The sequence below is a fragment of the Neovison vison genome, chromosome 4 (assembly GCF_020171115.1).
Source record: "Neovison vison isolate M4711 chromosome 4, ASM_NN_V1, whole genome shotgun sequence".
NCBI lineage: Eukaryota > Metazoa > Chordata > Mammalia > Carnivora > Mustelidae > Neogale > Neogale vison.
In genome coordinates, this window is record NC_058094.1 from 144,920,882 (window position 1) to 144,937,626 (window position 16,745).

The 16,745-nt window shown below is 39.1% G+C and overlaps 1 protein-coding gene across 3 annotated transcripts in view; it reads left to right on the forward strand.

Annotated features, from left to right (window-relative positions):
• Positions 1–16,745, forward strand: part of RELN (reelin) — a 511,932-nt gene that overhangs the window by 282,149 nt on the left and 213,038 nt on the right. For all 3 annotated transcript variants that reach the window (XM_044245854.1, XM_044245853.1, XM_044245852.1), the window contains exons 9-10: positions 8,902–8,998; positions 12,463–12,703. In XM_044245854.1, the coding sequence (XP_044101789.1) occupies positions 8,902–8,998; positions 12,463–12,703 (338 nt within the window). The remainder of the gene's footprint in view (positions 1–8,901; positions 8,999–12,462; positions 12,704–16,745) is intronic.

Here is a 16,745-nt window from a genome sequence, read left to right on the forward strand (position 1 = left end):
TTTTAGTCTCAGATTTTATTTCTTTGTTGAATTTATAGCATTTCTATTGAAGAGCCTAGAAATAGCACCAAAATATAAGAAGCCATAGGAAAAATGCACTATAAGTTCTTTGATAAGCAATAATTCAGTTTAATATTTAGCCTAAGAACAAGTATGGTCAGAAATGTGTTCCTTTTCTAGGATAAATGAATTCGTGAAGTGAAACAAAAAAAACACCGAATCATAGCTGAAATCTGTTAAATAGTGTGGGCCAAGAACCATTTCCCAGGCACGTTTCATGTGTTAACTCCTTAATCTTCACATTAGTTTTATGAAGAGATTGCTATTATTATTTACATTTCACCAACATGGAAACTGGGCACAGAATAGTTAAATGACATCCCCAAGGTCATGTAGCTAAGAAGTGTCCAAACCCAGATCATAACTTGGCACCCCACCTCCTCTACCATGTCTCCTCCAAGTCTCCCCATGCAGACTTTCCTTTCTGAAAGATAACTTGTATCAGAAGATATTTCACTCTAAAAAGTCAAGTAAGAAATTACATAGAACTATCAGTAATGCTAACAAACACTGATTTTACTATCATGTAGACTTCCCTCATATGAGACAAATTAAATAAGCTATGTTTAAATCTATATGACACAGGGGTGCCTGCGTGGCTCCTTGATTGGGAGGCCGACTCTTGGTTTCGGCTCAGGTCATGATCGCAGGATTGTGAGGTCCAGCCCCTCATTGGGCTCCATGCTCCACAGGGTGTCTGCTTTAGGATTCTCTCTCCCTCTGCCCTTCCCTCCACATACTTGCTCTCTCTCTCTAAAACTAATAAATAATTTTTTTAAAAAAAGCTATATGACCCATTAACATGCACCTTTCATCAAAGATTCTCTCATTAATCTATAATAGTACAATTAAGAGTAACATTTCTCAGTGCAGCTGGCTGGCTCAGTCAGATGGGCATGTGACTCTTGATGTTGGGCTTGTGAATTCAAGCCCCATGCTGGGCATAGCAATTGCTTAAATAAATAAACCGTAGAAAAGTAACATTTTTCTGTAAGGTTACAATTGTATTAAGTTTGTTCTTAAATGTAAAAGTGGGTTTTTCCCCTCTTAGGACAGTGTATTAGGGTGACTGTAGAATGGAGCCCAGCATTGGGCTCCACACTGGGCGTGGAGCCTGCTTAAGATTCTCTCTCTCCCTCTGTCCATCCCCTACCACACACTCTCTCTAAACAAAAACTAAAATAAAACAATGTGTTAATGTATTCAAATATTTCAATAGAAACGAAATGAAATAAATCAACTTAAAGAGACAAGATAATGTCACAATCAAGAAGGTAACTACATTTGAGAAAATTTTTCATGCAATAGAAACCTATTCCTGATGGAGAGGTCAGAACTTGTGCCTTGGGGGTGATACTCTACATGGCTTATGACTACCTTGTATGACTTTGCAAATGGCTTTTTTTCAATTAGGCTGTGCCATTATAATAAGGCCTTACTAATAAGCAAAATAACTCATCTCATTATCATTATTCTTCATATTACTTTATCTGGCTGACAAAAATGGACCATAATTACTCATGTAATTTGTCTCTGATATTTTTATTCTGAAAGCAGACTGGATTATGGAACCAGTGAAGTCCTCTTAGGGCATCTTCTAATTAATTTGGGGGAATTATTACCCAGGTGACTAAACAACAGTACCAGAGTTCATCTGTGGTGAGGAAATGAGCATGCCAGTATCCTAAAGCATAGCTGTTAAGTGTCTTTTCACTTTGACTTTTGAAGGCAAGTCAAAAGTCCTTAAGTGTCATCTGCTGTCGTAGTTCCTTTTTTTTTTTTCCTTAAGATTTTGTTTATTTATAGGACAGAGAGAGAGCACCAGGGGGAGGAGTGGCAGGCAGAGGGAGATGGAGAAGCAGGCTTCCCGCTGAGTGGGGAGCCTGATGTGGGACTCGATCCCAGAACCCTGAGATCATGACTTGAGCTGAAGGCAAATGCTTAACCGACTGAGCCACCCAGTCGGGTAAAAACCTAGTTTTTAGTAGAAACATACCTCAGTAAAAAATGAAGAAATGGAGAATTTGAAGTAAATAAATTACAGCAAACTTATTGTTGATCTAGCCTTAGTTTTTTGAGCTCCTGCTATATACCAAGCATCATTGTGAGTACTAGGGACATAAGTAATGGGCAAGACTGACACAGTTCCTACTCTGATGGAGTTGCACCCTAACAGGATATGGACAATGAGCAAGTAAATGATTAAATAAACACAATAAATTTAAATCCTGAGGTTACTATGAATAATACAAAGCTGAGTAATAGGATGGAGAATGGTTGGTGATTGGGATAGACTAATCTAGATCGAGTGCTCACGGAAGACTTCTTTGAGGAGGTGACATTTGCACAGAATACCTGAGGGAGAAGAGGGACCCAGGCAGGAGAGACTCTATGGGGAAAGATATGAATGGAATGACAAAAGAATAGGGTGTAAGGAAATTGACATCATAAGTATACTCTCAGGCAGAGAAAAGGACTGAAGAGGCCCAGGGCTTCTCCACGGGAAGAGAAAGAAAGTCCAGAGCACTTTATGGCTGGAACATAATAAATGAGAGGAAGAGTGGTACAAGGGATGGTCTAAGATGAGAATTTATTGAGCTCTTACTGTGTACCAAGCATCATTGGTATAGCAGATCATGAAGAACTTTATATATCAAGATGAAGGGCTCACCCTTTTGTTCCTAGGGTGCTGAGAAGCCTTGAGATAGTTTTAAGCAAGAAACAGTACGATTGTTAAAACATTTTAAAAGACCCCTCCCTGACTGGTGTGAGGATGATGGATGGCAGGAGGACAAAAGGGGGAACAAGAAAATCACCAAGACGTGCTCATGACTTGACAGGCAGTAGCAGTCAAGAGGGATATAAACTGAATAGTATTTGGGGGGGAGCAGAATTCCCAGCAGAGTCTGGTGGGCTGAAATGGGACTTGAGGCAAAGGGGGCAACCAGTGATGACTCCTAGATTTTTTTTTTTTTTTTTTGGTTCATTTGTTTGAGTGTGTGGAGTGGTTTCATTTAAAATGAAAAGAATCATGGCTATTGGGGAAGCAGAAAACCAATACTTCCAATTTTGACATAGTGGGTTTGAGATATTCATTAGGGATGAAAATTGCAGTTTCGATCTATAAATGTGAACATCATGGGAGACATAATCCTGAGTATTACCTGTTGTAGATATTATTTAAAGCCTTGAAAGTGGAAGGCTCATCAAAGGAGGCGTTGTAGGTAAGAGAAAGGCGTGAAAACAGTTTGAGGTCAAGAAGGAAATGGGAAATGAAGGAGACTGAGAATCAGCAGCCAGTAAATGGGGAGGAAACCGAGAAGGTGAGGGAAGTCAAGGGGAGAAAGGCAGAGATCGACTGTGACAAATCTGGCTGAGAAGTCAAGTAACTTGAATCTGGGATCTGTTAATTGGGCAACATGGACCTCCCCTGCCCCACCCCAGTGAGTTTCATGGTAGCGTTTGAGAGCAGGAGCCTGTGTGGAGGTGGCGGGGGTGGGGGCGGGGGCTTGCAAGAAGAAAATAGGATGTGAAGATGTGTCAGCAATCACTGGATAACCCTCTGAGGAGCTTTGCTGTACAGGTGAACAAAATAGAATGAGAAGGAGAAGAAAGAGAGCGACATCAAGAAAGTAGTGGGGGGTGGGAGGTTGGGGTACCAGGTGGTGGGTATTATAGAGTACACGGATTGCATGGAGCACTGAGTGTGGTGAAAAAATAATGAATACTGTTTTTCTGAAAATAAATTAATTAAAAAAAAAAGAAAGTAGTTTTTGTTTTAAAGATGGGAGATGCTTTGTGTGTTTCTGCCATGTTTGTATGATGACAGGAAGGATCTGGGAAACTCATGGATGATTCGGGGGAAAAGATAGGGGAAATTTTAAGGAGCAGGAGGAGGTGGGATCTAGACCATAGGAGGAAGTTTGCGTTGATTAGAATGGAAACATTTCAACCGCTACAACAGGAAGCAAGCAGAAGACACTGGTCTGATGGATGGAGAACCTGATACCAGCTATCAGGTGGACACAGAGATGAGGTCATTCATGTCTGTGTTTGTGTTTTTCTTCATTATGTGTATTGCATTCTTAACCTAGTAAGAATGAATTCAGACTTATGATTGTACATTAAAATTATGAACAACAGTGGCGAGAGTGGACATCCTTGTTGTGTTCCTGATCTCAAAGGGAAGGCTGTCAGCTTTTCCCCATTGAGGATGATATTGATGTGGGTTTTTCATAGATAGATTTTATGAAGTTGAGGAATGTTCCCTCTATCTCTATACTTTGAATCATTTTAATCAGGAACGGATGCTGTATCTTGTCAAATGCGTTTTCTGCATCAATTGAGAGGACCACGTGTTTCTTCTCTCTTCTCTTTCTGATTTGTTCTATCACATTGATTGATTTGCGAATGTTGAACCATGCTTGCATCCCAGGGATAAATCCTACCTGGTCATGGTGGATAATCTTTTTAATGTACTGTTGGATCCTGTTAGCTAGGATCTTGTTGAGAATCTTGGCATCCATATTCATCAGGGATATTGGTCTGAAATTCTCACACTTCTCCAAAGAAGACATACAAATGACTAACAGACACATGAAAAAATGTTCGTCATCCTTAGCCATCGGGGAGACTCAAATCAAAACCACATTGAGATACCACCTTACACCAGTTAGAATGGCCAAAATTAACAAGATAGTAAACAACATGTGTTGGAGAGGATGTGGAGAAAGGGGAACCCTCTTAAACTGTTGGTGGGAATGCAAGTTGGTGCAGCCACTTTGGAAAACAGTGTGGAAATTCCTTAAGGAGTTAAAAATAGAGCTACCCTATGACCCTGCAATTGCACTACAGGGTATTTACCCCCAAAGATACTGATGTAGTGAAAAGAAGAGCCATCTTTACCCCAGTGTTCATAGCAGCAATGGCCACAGTCGCCAAACTGAGGAATGAACCAAGATGCCCTTCAACAGATGAATAGATAAAGAAGATGTGGTCCATATATACAATGGAGTATTATGCCTCCATCAGAAAGGATGAATACCCAACTTTTGCATCAACATGGATGGGACTGGAAGAGATTATGCTGAGTGAAATAAGTCAAGCAGAGAGAGTCAATTATCATATGGTTTCACTGACTTGTGGAGCATAAGGAATAACATAGAGGACATTGGGAGATGGAGCAGAGAAGTGAATTGGGGGAAATCAGAGCGGGAGAAAAACCATGACAGACTGTGGACTCTGAGAAACAAACTGAGGGTTTTGGAGTGGTGGGGGATGGTAGGATGGATGAGCCTGGTAGTGGGTATTAAGGTATTGCATGGGGCACTGGGTGTGGTACATAAACAATGAATCTTGGAACACTGAAAAAAAATAAGATAAAATTAAGAAAAATTTAAAAAACAATCCAGTATTTTTATATGAGCTTGATAATGCAAAGTAAGTCTTTAAAATAGTACAAACTCAGTAGCACAAATTTAGGACATCATTAATTCTGTTGCAAAGTAGTCGTAGGGCATTATGCAGATATCTTCTTTAGCGCAGGGGTAAAGGTAGCTCATGTTTATATTGCAATGCATGTATTTCTTAATCCATAGGAGAAACTATAGGACAATAATAGACTAGAAATATTTTTAGTAAAAATATCCATCATTGTATACTGTGGGGTTCACTAAATAACTAATAATAATGTCAATGACAGTTGCTGTAAATAACTGTAGGCTTATCTTTATGGTTTATCAATTTATTTGTCAATTTTAAATCAAGAGCTGACAACCAAGACCAACTGAAAACAATATTAATGAAGTGCTTGTAACACAAAATGTCCTGTCCTCCCTAACACTCGAGGTATTTCAGTAACCTTTTATGTGTAGGTCTACAGGCGAGCCAGATTTCTTAGACTGCTGGATTGGGATCCTCAACAAATCCTAAAATTTCACTGACTTTATTTATGAATACAAAACTTGAGGAACCCTTAATCACTTTGTAGGGTACTTGGACCCTTGCCGTGGGCTGAAATGAAATTAAATGGACTTTATTTCCTTCATTGCCCATCATGAACCAAAGGAGGCGTTTGGATTTTTTTGACCAGTTACGGTAGTGGCTGTCAGACTGTAATTTTAGAACCATGATCCTGAATTCTCTTCCCTCCTTCTGCAGTTCTTTCCATCCTTGCAAATTTGCTACTTTAGTGTGGAGGATGATATCAGAAGGGATCTGGAGGGGAGAAAATGGATCTGCAAAAAGAAGACACTTTGTGTTTGACATTTGGGTCTGTCTTCCTGGTTTTGAATTCCAGTGTTGGCAATTAAAGGTCTTTGGTTTAAGAGGGAGAGGGAGGAGGTACCTGTGGCAGGTGGCACCTGGTTATCACTGGCTCCTTACTGTGTAAAGGGTGCTTTGAGGTCTGTGACAGCTCCTCACCACAGCGAAGGGGGACAGGGAATTCGGGAGCAAGCTTTAGCCACCTGGGCACACGGACACTGATTAACTGATTTCCTCCCCTCATCCCACACAGACTCAAGGAACCATTGTCAGTCTGGGCAAGGAAGATCTCGTTCTGCTGGCTGAAGTCTGGGGGACAGAGGGGTTGCAATCCAGAAGGGTTTCTGTGAAGAAAAATTGTACCCAATACAATCAGAACAACTACCTTTAGAGTGGGAGTGGGGAATCATTTACTCATTGGACTGGTACCATTTGGAATGGGAGTCTGGTCGGGGAAGCCTCAGAGTGAGGCAGATAGCCAAAGCTGACTCGTGGGGGTACACCCCGGTCCTGGTATCCAGTTGTCCATCCCTGTGTCAGAGTCCCTTTCCCTTCTTTGACCATCTTTGCACATGGAAATCTTTTACAATGACCCTGGGCTAGTTCTGTTTGCAGGATACACCTCTGGTCTCTAGGAACTGTGTATCTTCGTCCCACTGTGGGTGCAAGTGAAGTTTTCTCTGAAAGTACTGAGTGATTGTTGAAGGAGTCTAGGGGGTGATAACATGATGCTATTTGCTTGTAGGGAGAGCACTGGCAGCAATGTGGCCAGAGAGGGGGGGCCTGAGGCTGGAGACAGAGAGGCTAACTAATCACTCTTGCAGAGTCCTGGCCCAAGCTAATGAGGGTCTACTGACTATATTGAGGAGAAGCGGGATTCATATAGATATTAATATTTTAGATATGCAAGCATTTAATGGCAAAGTGGCTGAGGAAAATCGAGTCCCCTGCCAGGTGCCCTTGTGTTTTTCGGGTGCGTAATAAACTGAATTTCCCAACATTGAGATGGAACCATAAGGAGATAGGAGAGAAGTCATGTTGTCATCACGGTCGGATTTGGACACACATTTATTTTGATGTTTGTCAGCCGTCCTTCTCTCGTAATTTGAAAGCAGTCTGCAAGTAATTGAATTCTATAAGGAACATTTTTGATCATTGTTTGTTCTGCCTGTTCTTTTTTCAACGATTCACCTTATACATTTGCTTTTGAGAGCTTGGGGGGTACACAACATGAAGGAGGCACACACATGCCATTGAAATTCTTGGGGCTGATTTGAACTTTGTTTTGAAATAAACAGATTGTCTGCCAGTCCTTACTGTTGTTTGTGTTGTAGTGGGTCCCGCATAATCCTGGCCCCTTCCAATTCCTGCCTTGCAGCCTGATAGGTATTTTAAGCAGCTAATTATGGGAGGTAAAATTTAGCAATGATCAGAATGTCCTAAGGTGGGTTTGTGTTTGAGCGTAGGGTTGTTGGAGACCTGTCCTTCGAGTACCCTTTCTTTTGTACTTTTCGCACCCACATTTTGGCTGAGAATAAGTCTGGGAAAGCTGCCTTTTGGCCTCTGAGCGCACTGCCAGCTCTGGCGATTGCAGACTGACTGGTGTTGTACTAAACACCACTGAAATAAAATAAATGAGTCTATTAAAGCTTGGAACTCCTGAGAACTACAAATGTAAAAGCCGTCAACAGATGCCATTTGCTGAAACCGAGGCTCCTCTAGCAGATGGGTGAAAGTTAAACATAAATTGCACTATTTCTTATTCTGTTGGTTCATTTGTTTTTAAGATAGTATGAAAAAAAACCCTGCTATTCAGTTACTTCTGGCATATGTTTCATGGCTGTTTGGGGTATTCTGAGAAGATCTTTGAAATGATAGTCATGCTATGTTTTATTTTATGAATTTATTGAACATGTAGAAAAAAAATCCTTGTCAGTGTTTTAAAACTTTCATTGGTCATATTTTCTATATGGAAAATCAGAGAGAAATAATCACCAAATGTTCACGATGGGGTGTAATGTCTTTCTTTTAAATCTTTGATGTTGGGCTATAGTAGAATAATAATATACAGTTCTCATTCATTTGGTACTTGAATTTCCTTTACAGTATCTTAGTTTCTCACATGCTGTCTAATCGTTTGAATAACGCACACACAGAAGAAGAGTGTTTTTAGTCCTCGTTCAATTTAATGACTTCTATACCATTTAATACGATTGCTGTTAATTAATATTAACTTGCAAGAACCGTAATGACATTATTAATCATTCTAGAATATGTAGTTATTTCTCGGCATAGAACTCAGTGTTTATTTTATGACTTAGTTGAGTTGTGTATGACTCTCAAGAAATCTGCAGCTTTCTTGCCTTTTTCCAGATTCCTAAAGTTATTTATCTAATAGTATTTCTCAGAACCAATAACCGAAGAAGAACCAAAGAAACTTCAGCATAGATGGAAGAAGGGGAAGCAGTTAAAAAAATATTTAAATGGTCCCAAAACTTTGTTTCACATTTATGAGGATGGATAATAGGCAGTTACACTGTTTTTTAACTTTGAAACTTATTGTGATTTTCTTTACAGGCTCAGGTTCCTGTCGCTTTAGTTATTCTGACCCCGGCATCATTGTGTCGTACGCCAAGAATAATACCGCAGACTGGATTCAGCTTGAGAGAATTAGGTTTGTTATATTTCAGGTAGTTTCATGAATCCTGACCTAAGTGGATTTCTACTTCCCCGTTTGCCTTCATTCTACCACTGATTTTATTCTTCACGATCAGAAGGATCGTGGTTGTTAATTATGCTGAATTACTTGCTTGCACACATTACCCTCTGCCCACTTTGAAGAAGTATTGTTAAAAGTGTCATTTTCCATTCAGAACCTCCCACGATTAGTAGTAGCTATAACAAACCATTTTTTTGTAAAAGCACCCTTGGGAGAATGACTTTCTGGATGGAATCCTCCACAAAATAACATCACTCCAGTCTCCAGGTGGCCTGGCTATGGGCTGGCTCGAAGGCCTAGGAATATACAAGAATACCACATAAATTCCTTCCAGCCTGGGATGGTAATGAGTTCATAGCCCTGGGGCTTTTGCATCTCATCTTTAGCTCTGTCATTTCCCTTCCAACCTCCCAAAGGCAGGTTCTAAAATTCTATTATCATAATTGTGACGCAACTTGTAGTCATTTTGTTACATTTTCTTTATTTAAAAAAAAAATCCCTCAGTAAAGGAATGAAGTAGAATGCTTAAAGAAGAAGCTCACTCAAGTTGAAAAAATGTGGCTAAATTGGCAAAAAAAAAAAAAAATGACATTTACTCCTTCTACAGAGTTTAAATCATAAAACAGTTCCAAATGGATGCTTAATTTCAGGCCTGGTAAGATATTTAAAGGAAAAAAAACCTGCCTTGGACTTTTATAAAGTAATTAAATCTGATTGGTTTGGTTCTTAAATTTGTATGACAAGAAGAACCTTTTCCAACAGTATTGTATGGTTTTCTTTCTTCACATGCTAATTTCCTTACTGTATTTCCCTATTGAAAGAATTATGATTTATTTAGGGAAGAAGAGTCAATATTAGGTTCTTAGTCTTTAAAGCTAAACAAAGCTGCCCAAAGTTTCCAGACATATTTCAGATTTTTAAAACTGTCACATGTCCAAAATCTACTCCAACCAGAAGCAGAAAAGTGACTCTACCTCATGGATTTTAATAGACTGTCTCTCTCCAAGGCAGGATGCCATATAATCCGTAAGGACCGGGTACAAACTGAGCTCTTACCTGCTCTGTCAATTGTATAATAGCGTTTTGCTATTCTTCCTAATTTCTAGTAGTTATTATGAAAAAGCATTCATATTAGATACTTATTTTTATAAATGGCTGTAAACAAGGCAGCATATTGAAAATTTTATCCATACCTTCTTTTTTCTCTGTCCAATAACTATGTATCATAGTTTAGGTAAATTATAGTAGACATTTCTTACGGAAAACAGCTACATATTTTTGATATGACATATAGTCAAAAAACACATTAAATTATAACCTATCAAGACCACATTCAGCTGACTCCATTGGGTCTTTCACTAAATGAGACTTTTCAATTGTAAACCATCCCCTAAACTCTCATGCTCATTAATGCGAAATTTTCCTTACCCGTCTTGATCAGAGTGAACATATTTTCAGTCACTTCCTAAAACTAAAATACATTATTTTCATTGGCTTAAATTCTTTTTTGAACCTAAAAACATAGTCATTGTGAAATATTTTAAAAGAAAAGGAAATTGATTACCCCCAAAGGTAAGGTACACCATCTATAACCTACACTGACAATTCTTTGGAGATATATATGCTTCATTGGTGAGTGAAAAATATGTCTTTTCTGTGGTCCTTTCAAAACTGATTTATACTAAGCCCAGGGTACTACTAGTTTGCATTTTAGTACCACTTTTAATCTTGGCTATGCAATCATTTTTAGTATAGCAGGTTTCTACTTTGGTAGAATAAAATATTTAATAAAAATACTCTATCATATAGCAGAAGGGCCTAGATTCTAACAGACATACTATAAAAATCATATTAAATTATATCAAGCTTTAAAAGATTGATCTGCTGCATCAAGTTGTAAAGAATTATATAGCGTGTTTAATTTTCATAGCAAATCTCACACTGATGTAGACAAAACAAAAATGTACCTGTTTATTAGAAATAAAGTAACTATTATTAAACACCGATTATGAAACAGCATACAGTGGTCTCTCATAGATACAAAATTTCAAGGAAAGAATCAAGATTAAGAAGATAATTTTATAGTTTTTGTATGTTTTTTTCTTTTTAGCATCAAATAAAATCAACTGACCAGAGAGGGAGACAAACCATAAGAGACTCTTAATCTCAGGAAACAAACAGGGTTACTGGAGTGGAGGGGGTGGGAGGGATAGGGTGGCTGGGTGATGGACACTGGGGAGGGTATGTGCTATGGTGAGTGCTGTGAATTGTATAAGACTGATGAATCACAGACCTGTACCCCTGAAACAAATAAAACATTATATGCTAATTTTAAAAATAAAGGATAGGATCAGGAGGGAGGGAGACAAAGCATAAGAGACTCTTAATCTCACAAAACAAACTGAGGGTTGCCAGTGGGAGGGGAGTATGGAGAGGCTGGTTGGGTTACGGACATTGGGCAGGGTATGTGCCATGGTAAGTGCTATGACATGTGTAAGTCTGATGGTTCACAGATCTGTACCCCTGGGGCAAATAATACATTATCTGTTAATAAAAATAATTTTTAAAAAAAGAATAAGTAGACAAAACAACAGTCTGAGGGGTTTGAAGTGGCGGGGGGGTGGGAGGTTGGGGTACCAGGTGGTGGGTATTATAGAGGGCACAGCTTGCATGGAGCACTGGGTGTGGTGAAAAAATAATGAATACTGTTTTTCTGAAAATAAATAAATTGGGGGGAAAAAAATGTTTTTAAAAATTGAACAGTCAGTTGAGTCAGTTAACATTTGTAGACACTCTACTCAACCACAGCAGAAATACAAAATCTTTTCAGGGCAGTTTGGAGCATTCACTGAGATAAAGGATATCATTAAGAGTTTGGAAGAATTGTAATCACCAAAGTATATCTTTGACCATAATGAGATTAAAGTAGAAATCAATAAATGTGATACATGGGAAAAATAATATAAAATAAAATCAACTGTGAGATTATTTGATTTTTTTTTTGTGATTGAGTGTCTATCACATGCAAAAAACTGTGCTGGAGACACTTTGATTTTTTGCAGGTGCCATGAAGTAAGTGACATTTTCTCTTCCATTTTTCCTTTACCGGCTTACTTGAATATACTAGGTGTCTGCTTTGTGTTAAAAGAAGATCTCTTGAAGATGTTTAATGTTTAAACTCTTATCACTTAGTAGGACCATCTTAATCATCAGCATGTACCAAAAGATTTAAGGGCTATGGGAGTATGAATATTTAATTTGCAATACCTACCATGTTAGGCTAATGAAACTATGATCTTAATTAAAAAACAAAATTGATCTACAAGAAAGAAAAAATGGATACTGTTGACCTTTATTGTTCATTTGTTATGTGGCTCTTCATTATATGGCACCAATTCCCATCTCACCATATGTTCCAGAGCCCCTTCCAATGTCAGCACCATCATCCATATCCTCTACCTTCCTGAAGATGCCAAAGGGGAGAACATCCAGTTCCAGTGGAAGCAGGAAAGTCTCCATGTAGGCGAAGTGTATGAAGCCTGCTGGGCCTTAGATAACATCCTGATCATCAACTCAGCTCACAGACAAGTCATTTTAGAAGACAGTCTTGATCCAGTAGACACGGGCAACTGGCTTTTTTTCCCAGGAGCTACCGTTAAGGTTTGAGCTCTTTTTTGTTTCTTCTCCTTCCCTTTAAAACCTAAAGCTTCATCAGTGAGATCAGACAAAGGTAACTATTCTTACCAAATCTACTAATAAAGGAATAGGTAATGTTCTTATTTATGTTACCTTCTCTTTTAAGGATGGGGAGTCATTGGTCCAAAAAAACATTCACTTATTCACCCATTTAGTAAGTATCTTTGAGGACCCATTGTGCCGTGTCCTAGGCTGAACCTAGGGAACGTAACCACAAAAAGGCAGATGTGTTTCTTCCCTTCACGTGGTTGTCAACTTTGTTGGGGGGTAGTTAGACGTGTCATTATGCAAATACAAAACAGCACAGTTTCTATGATTTGCTGGGTACATTTAGAGCTCTGGAAGTACAATATTCAATACCAGATCCAGTCTCAAGGGATTAGGAAGGTGCTCCAGATGGAGAATCTAGGCAGAGACCAAAAGGTAATTTGAAGTTGGCCAGATTGGAGGAATAGTGTTTCTAGAATCAGAAATCACATACATAAGGCCCGGATGGCAAGAGCACAAGCCAGGTCTTAGACAACATTCAGTGTTCACTTTCATCTGACAGATTTTGAGTTGAGACTTGTGATAGTTGAGTCTGGAGATATGGCCAGTAACAAACTTTGAAGATCTTGCAAGCTGCTGTAGAGTTTGAATTTTATCTTAAAGGGAGTCGCTGACTTGCTCCAAATATGTCTGACCATCGGATTTTGACTTTTCAAATATATGTTTAATGACAGAAGATGTGATGGAAGGGAGAACGTGCAGGTAGAGGAACCACATAGGAGGCTGGTAACAGAAATCCAGTGGGAGACCCTGTTTGCCAGACTTAGGGGAGAATGTGGATGGACTTCAGAGATTTTTAGGAGAGGGAATAGAAAAGATTCAAGACTTCCTGAGATGATGAGGGTGTAGCAGGTGGTGAGCACAAGGTTTGGACAGTTGGGTGGACGGCAGTGCCATTCATGGAAACAAGAGACTGAAGGAGAAGCAGGTTCACAGAAGTTGATGAATTCACTCTGGACATGTTGATCTTTTCTTTAATGGAGATACACTTGATGGATAATAGTATGTTAGCTTCAGGTGTGACATGCAATGCTTTAATATTTACTTATATTGTGAAATGATCATCCCAATAAGTTTTGTTAATATCCATCACCTCCCTTGTTTACAAAATTTTCTTCTTGTGATGAGAACTTCGGGATCTGTTAACAACTTTCACTGTGCTCCACCAGACCTTGTGGCTATGTTGATCTTGGTAATCCTGGGGACAGTCAAAAAGAAGTATTTGGTGGGAGGTTAGATAAAGAAATCAGGGACTCAGGAAATTTGGCAATTATCAGCCTTTTGAATGAACATTGAAGTCATGGGCTTGCCTCCCCAGAGAGTGTAGAAGAAGAAACTGTGCCTAGGCAAATAAAGAATGCCATTAGACCCTCAGCTGGACCTTCTCGAGTTTCCAATATATGAAATTAAAGTGCAGATACAGCTTAGAGAACTTTTAAAAATGCAACTCAGTGGTACAATCTGCTGCTTGAAGGAAGTGAGCTTACAGAAGTAGCAGCAAGTAGAACATAAACATTTATGTTCACCTTTTTTTTTAAAGATTTTTAGAAAAAATTATTTAGTTGACAGAGATCACAAGTAGGCAGAGAGGCAGGCAGAGAGAGAGGAGGAAGCAGGCTCCCCACCGAACAGAGAGCCGGATGTGGAGTTCGATCCCAGAACCCTGGGATCATGACCTGAGCCAAAGGCAGATGCTTTAACCCACTGAGCCACCCAGGCACCCCTGCTCACCTCCTTTTAATAATGCTTTCAAATTCTAGAAAAATGATTCCAAATTATTTAGAACCCATCAACACAGGAACTCCCCTGACACAGTAACTTCTTGTTTAACAAATCAAGTGCCAGACAATTTATATGAAGTCAATGAAATCACACCAGTTGTCTAGCATTAGGAACAGGCATCATCCTTACTCGGTATGCGAGAACACCCAGTAAACCTTATGGAAATTTGTCCATATTCCTAGTGGTCCCTTGAAAGAGAGTCCGTGGATTCCTTTCATATGGGTGTAGGAAAGAACCTTTGTAAGGATACCCCACATCCTATCCCACTACCGCTTGATTAAGAAGGATTTCTGTTGATGTTGTCAACATTGGCAAGAAAACACAAAAACCCAGGAAACACAACGGGACCTCAGGGCCTGGGATTCACATCCTTTTCCCAGGATGCTCATTTATCATTCGGACTCAGTACCCTTTACTCTATAAATGCAATTTTTATGCCTTGTTTTACAAGCTGTTACACTAATCTAATTAGACATTTAGTTTCTTAATGGATTGTACTTGAGTACTATCCCTGATAAAAATACAGGAAATGTGGTTTTACTCCAGCAGTGATATTCAATTAAATTACAACTTTGTGTGGGTTGATAGTTTTGCTTTGTGGTCCATGATCTTACTCCCAAACTTACCAATCATACATTTGAGACTTGCCTGGTGACCTGTGGACAAAACCATTGTAGTAATGATATCTATCGTGCTCTTTGACTGGCTATCAGGTAGAAGTTTTTCTCTGATGTTTCTTTTTGAAAATTCTTTTTAAAACTTTGCAATAACATAATCTAAGAATTATCATTTCACCTCCTTTGCCTGACTGCCCTCTTGCCTTCTGGTTCAAATATCTGAGCATGAAAAAGTTGCTTTTGCCAAGAGATTCGGAATTCTAGCAATAAAAATTGTTTATTTAAACTGTATGCAACCCCTTTATTAAATATTTCTCCTTTACTTGATGGCATCGGAAACAAAAACTAAATACAACCAACTAAAAAGCATAAGTGCATCTCCATGTTTCTGTTGGTCACAGGGCATGTTTTAAACATTGTTTTATTTGGGGCTTTTAGTTTTTAGGGTTATTGTCTGTTTGCTTGTTCTACCTACATAATACCTTTTCTGTATTCAGTAAAAGTCTCCAAGATATTTACATCCTAACTAAATCAACGAATGAGCCTAACAGCAATCGAGAAAGTATGCTTAATTACAAAACAGAGCTTAGTTGCAGAAAAGAATGTGCAAGCACAGACAGAATATTCTTAGTCTGAGTAATAAGGGCTACTTTTTACTGAGGGCTCACTGTTCCGGGAGCACGCCTGCGTACACACACACACAGACACACACAGACACACACCGACACAGGATTTCATATATATCATCTCATATATTTTATCTTTTTTAAAAAATTCTGTCTTTATAAGCCTATAAAGCATGTGCTATATTAGCCCCATTTTACAGATGTGGAAAGCAGACATAGAGGTGTCGAGTAACTTGTCCAAAATATCCCTCTCACTCATGGGAGAGCCAGAGACTCACATAGAGGAATCTGACTTGATCTTGATTTCATTCACCATATGGCTTTACTCTTAGAGGTCATCAATAGAAACCGGTATGATTCTGTGTGTCCTATGTTTCTTCCCAATATCCATTTGTTAAACTATATGCCCATTTTCTTCCCCATCATTCTCTGACTTAGGTTAAAAGATTCTTGTTTTTTCTCTCTCTCGATCTGGCTCCAGCTTTTTTCCATTTGCACTGCATGTTCCTCCCTCCAGATGACTGATTTTTATACATTAGGATTTAGTTAAGTTCGGCCCAAGGACTAGTCTCTTTCTTCTCCTACACACTCTTCCAGCTGATTTTATTTTCATGGCTGTGGTTCCTGGACCGTCACAGATATTGACTCCTGACCTCAAGGGGATGGGAGTATTAACATGTTTTCCCTGTGGAAGGAGGAAGTATTTGCAGTAGCCTGTGCGGGAGGAGTATAATAATGACAAGATGCTAAAGAAAGAGAAATCAACAGTCTCATGGCTGCAGACTGCCCGAGACGAGGGTGTTAAGAGGCAAGGACCAGATACAGAGATGCCACTGACAAAAACTTCAGCACTATTCCTTTACAGGAATCACATCATGCTCCTTCCATACTCAAGACCTCTGATGGCTTCCTGTGGGGGCCTACATGATGCTA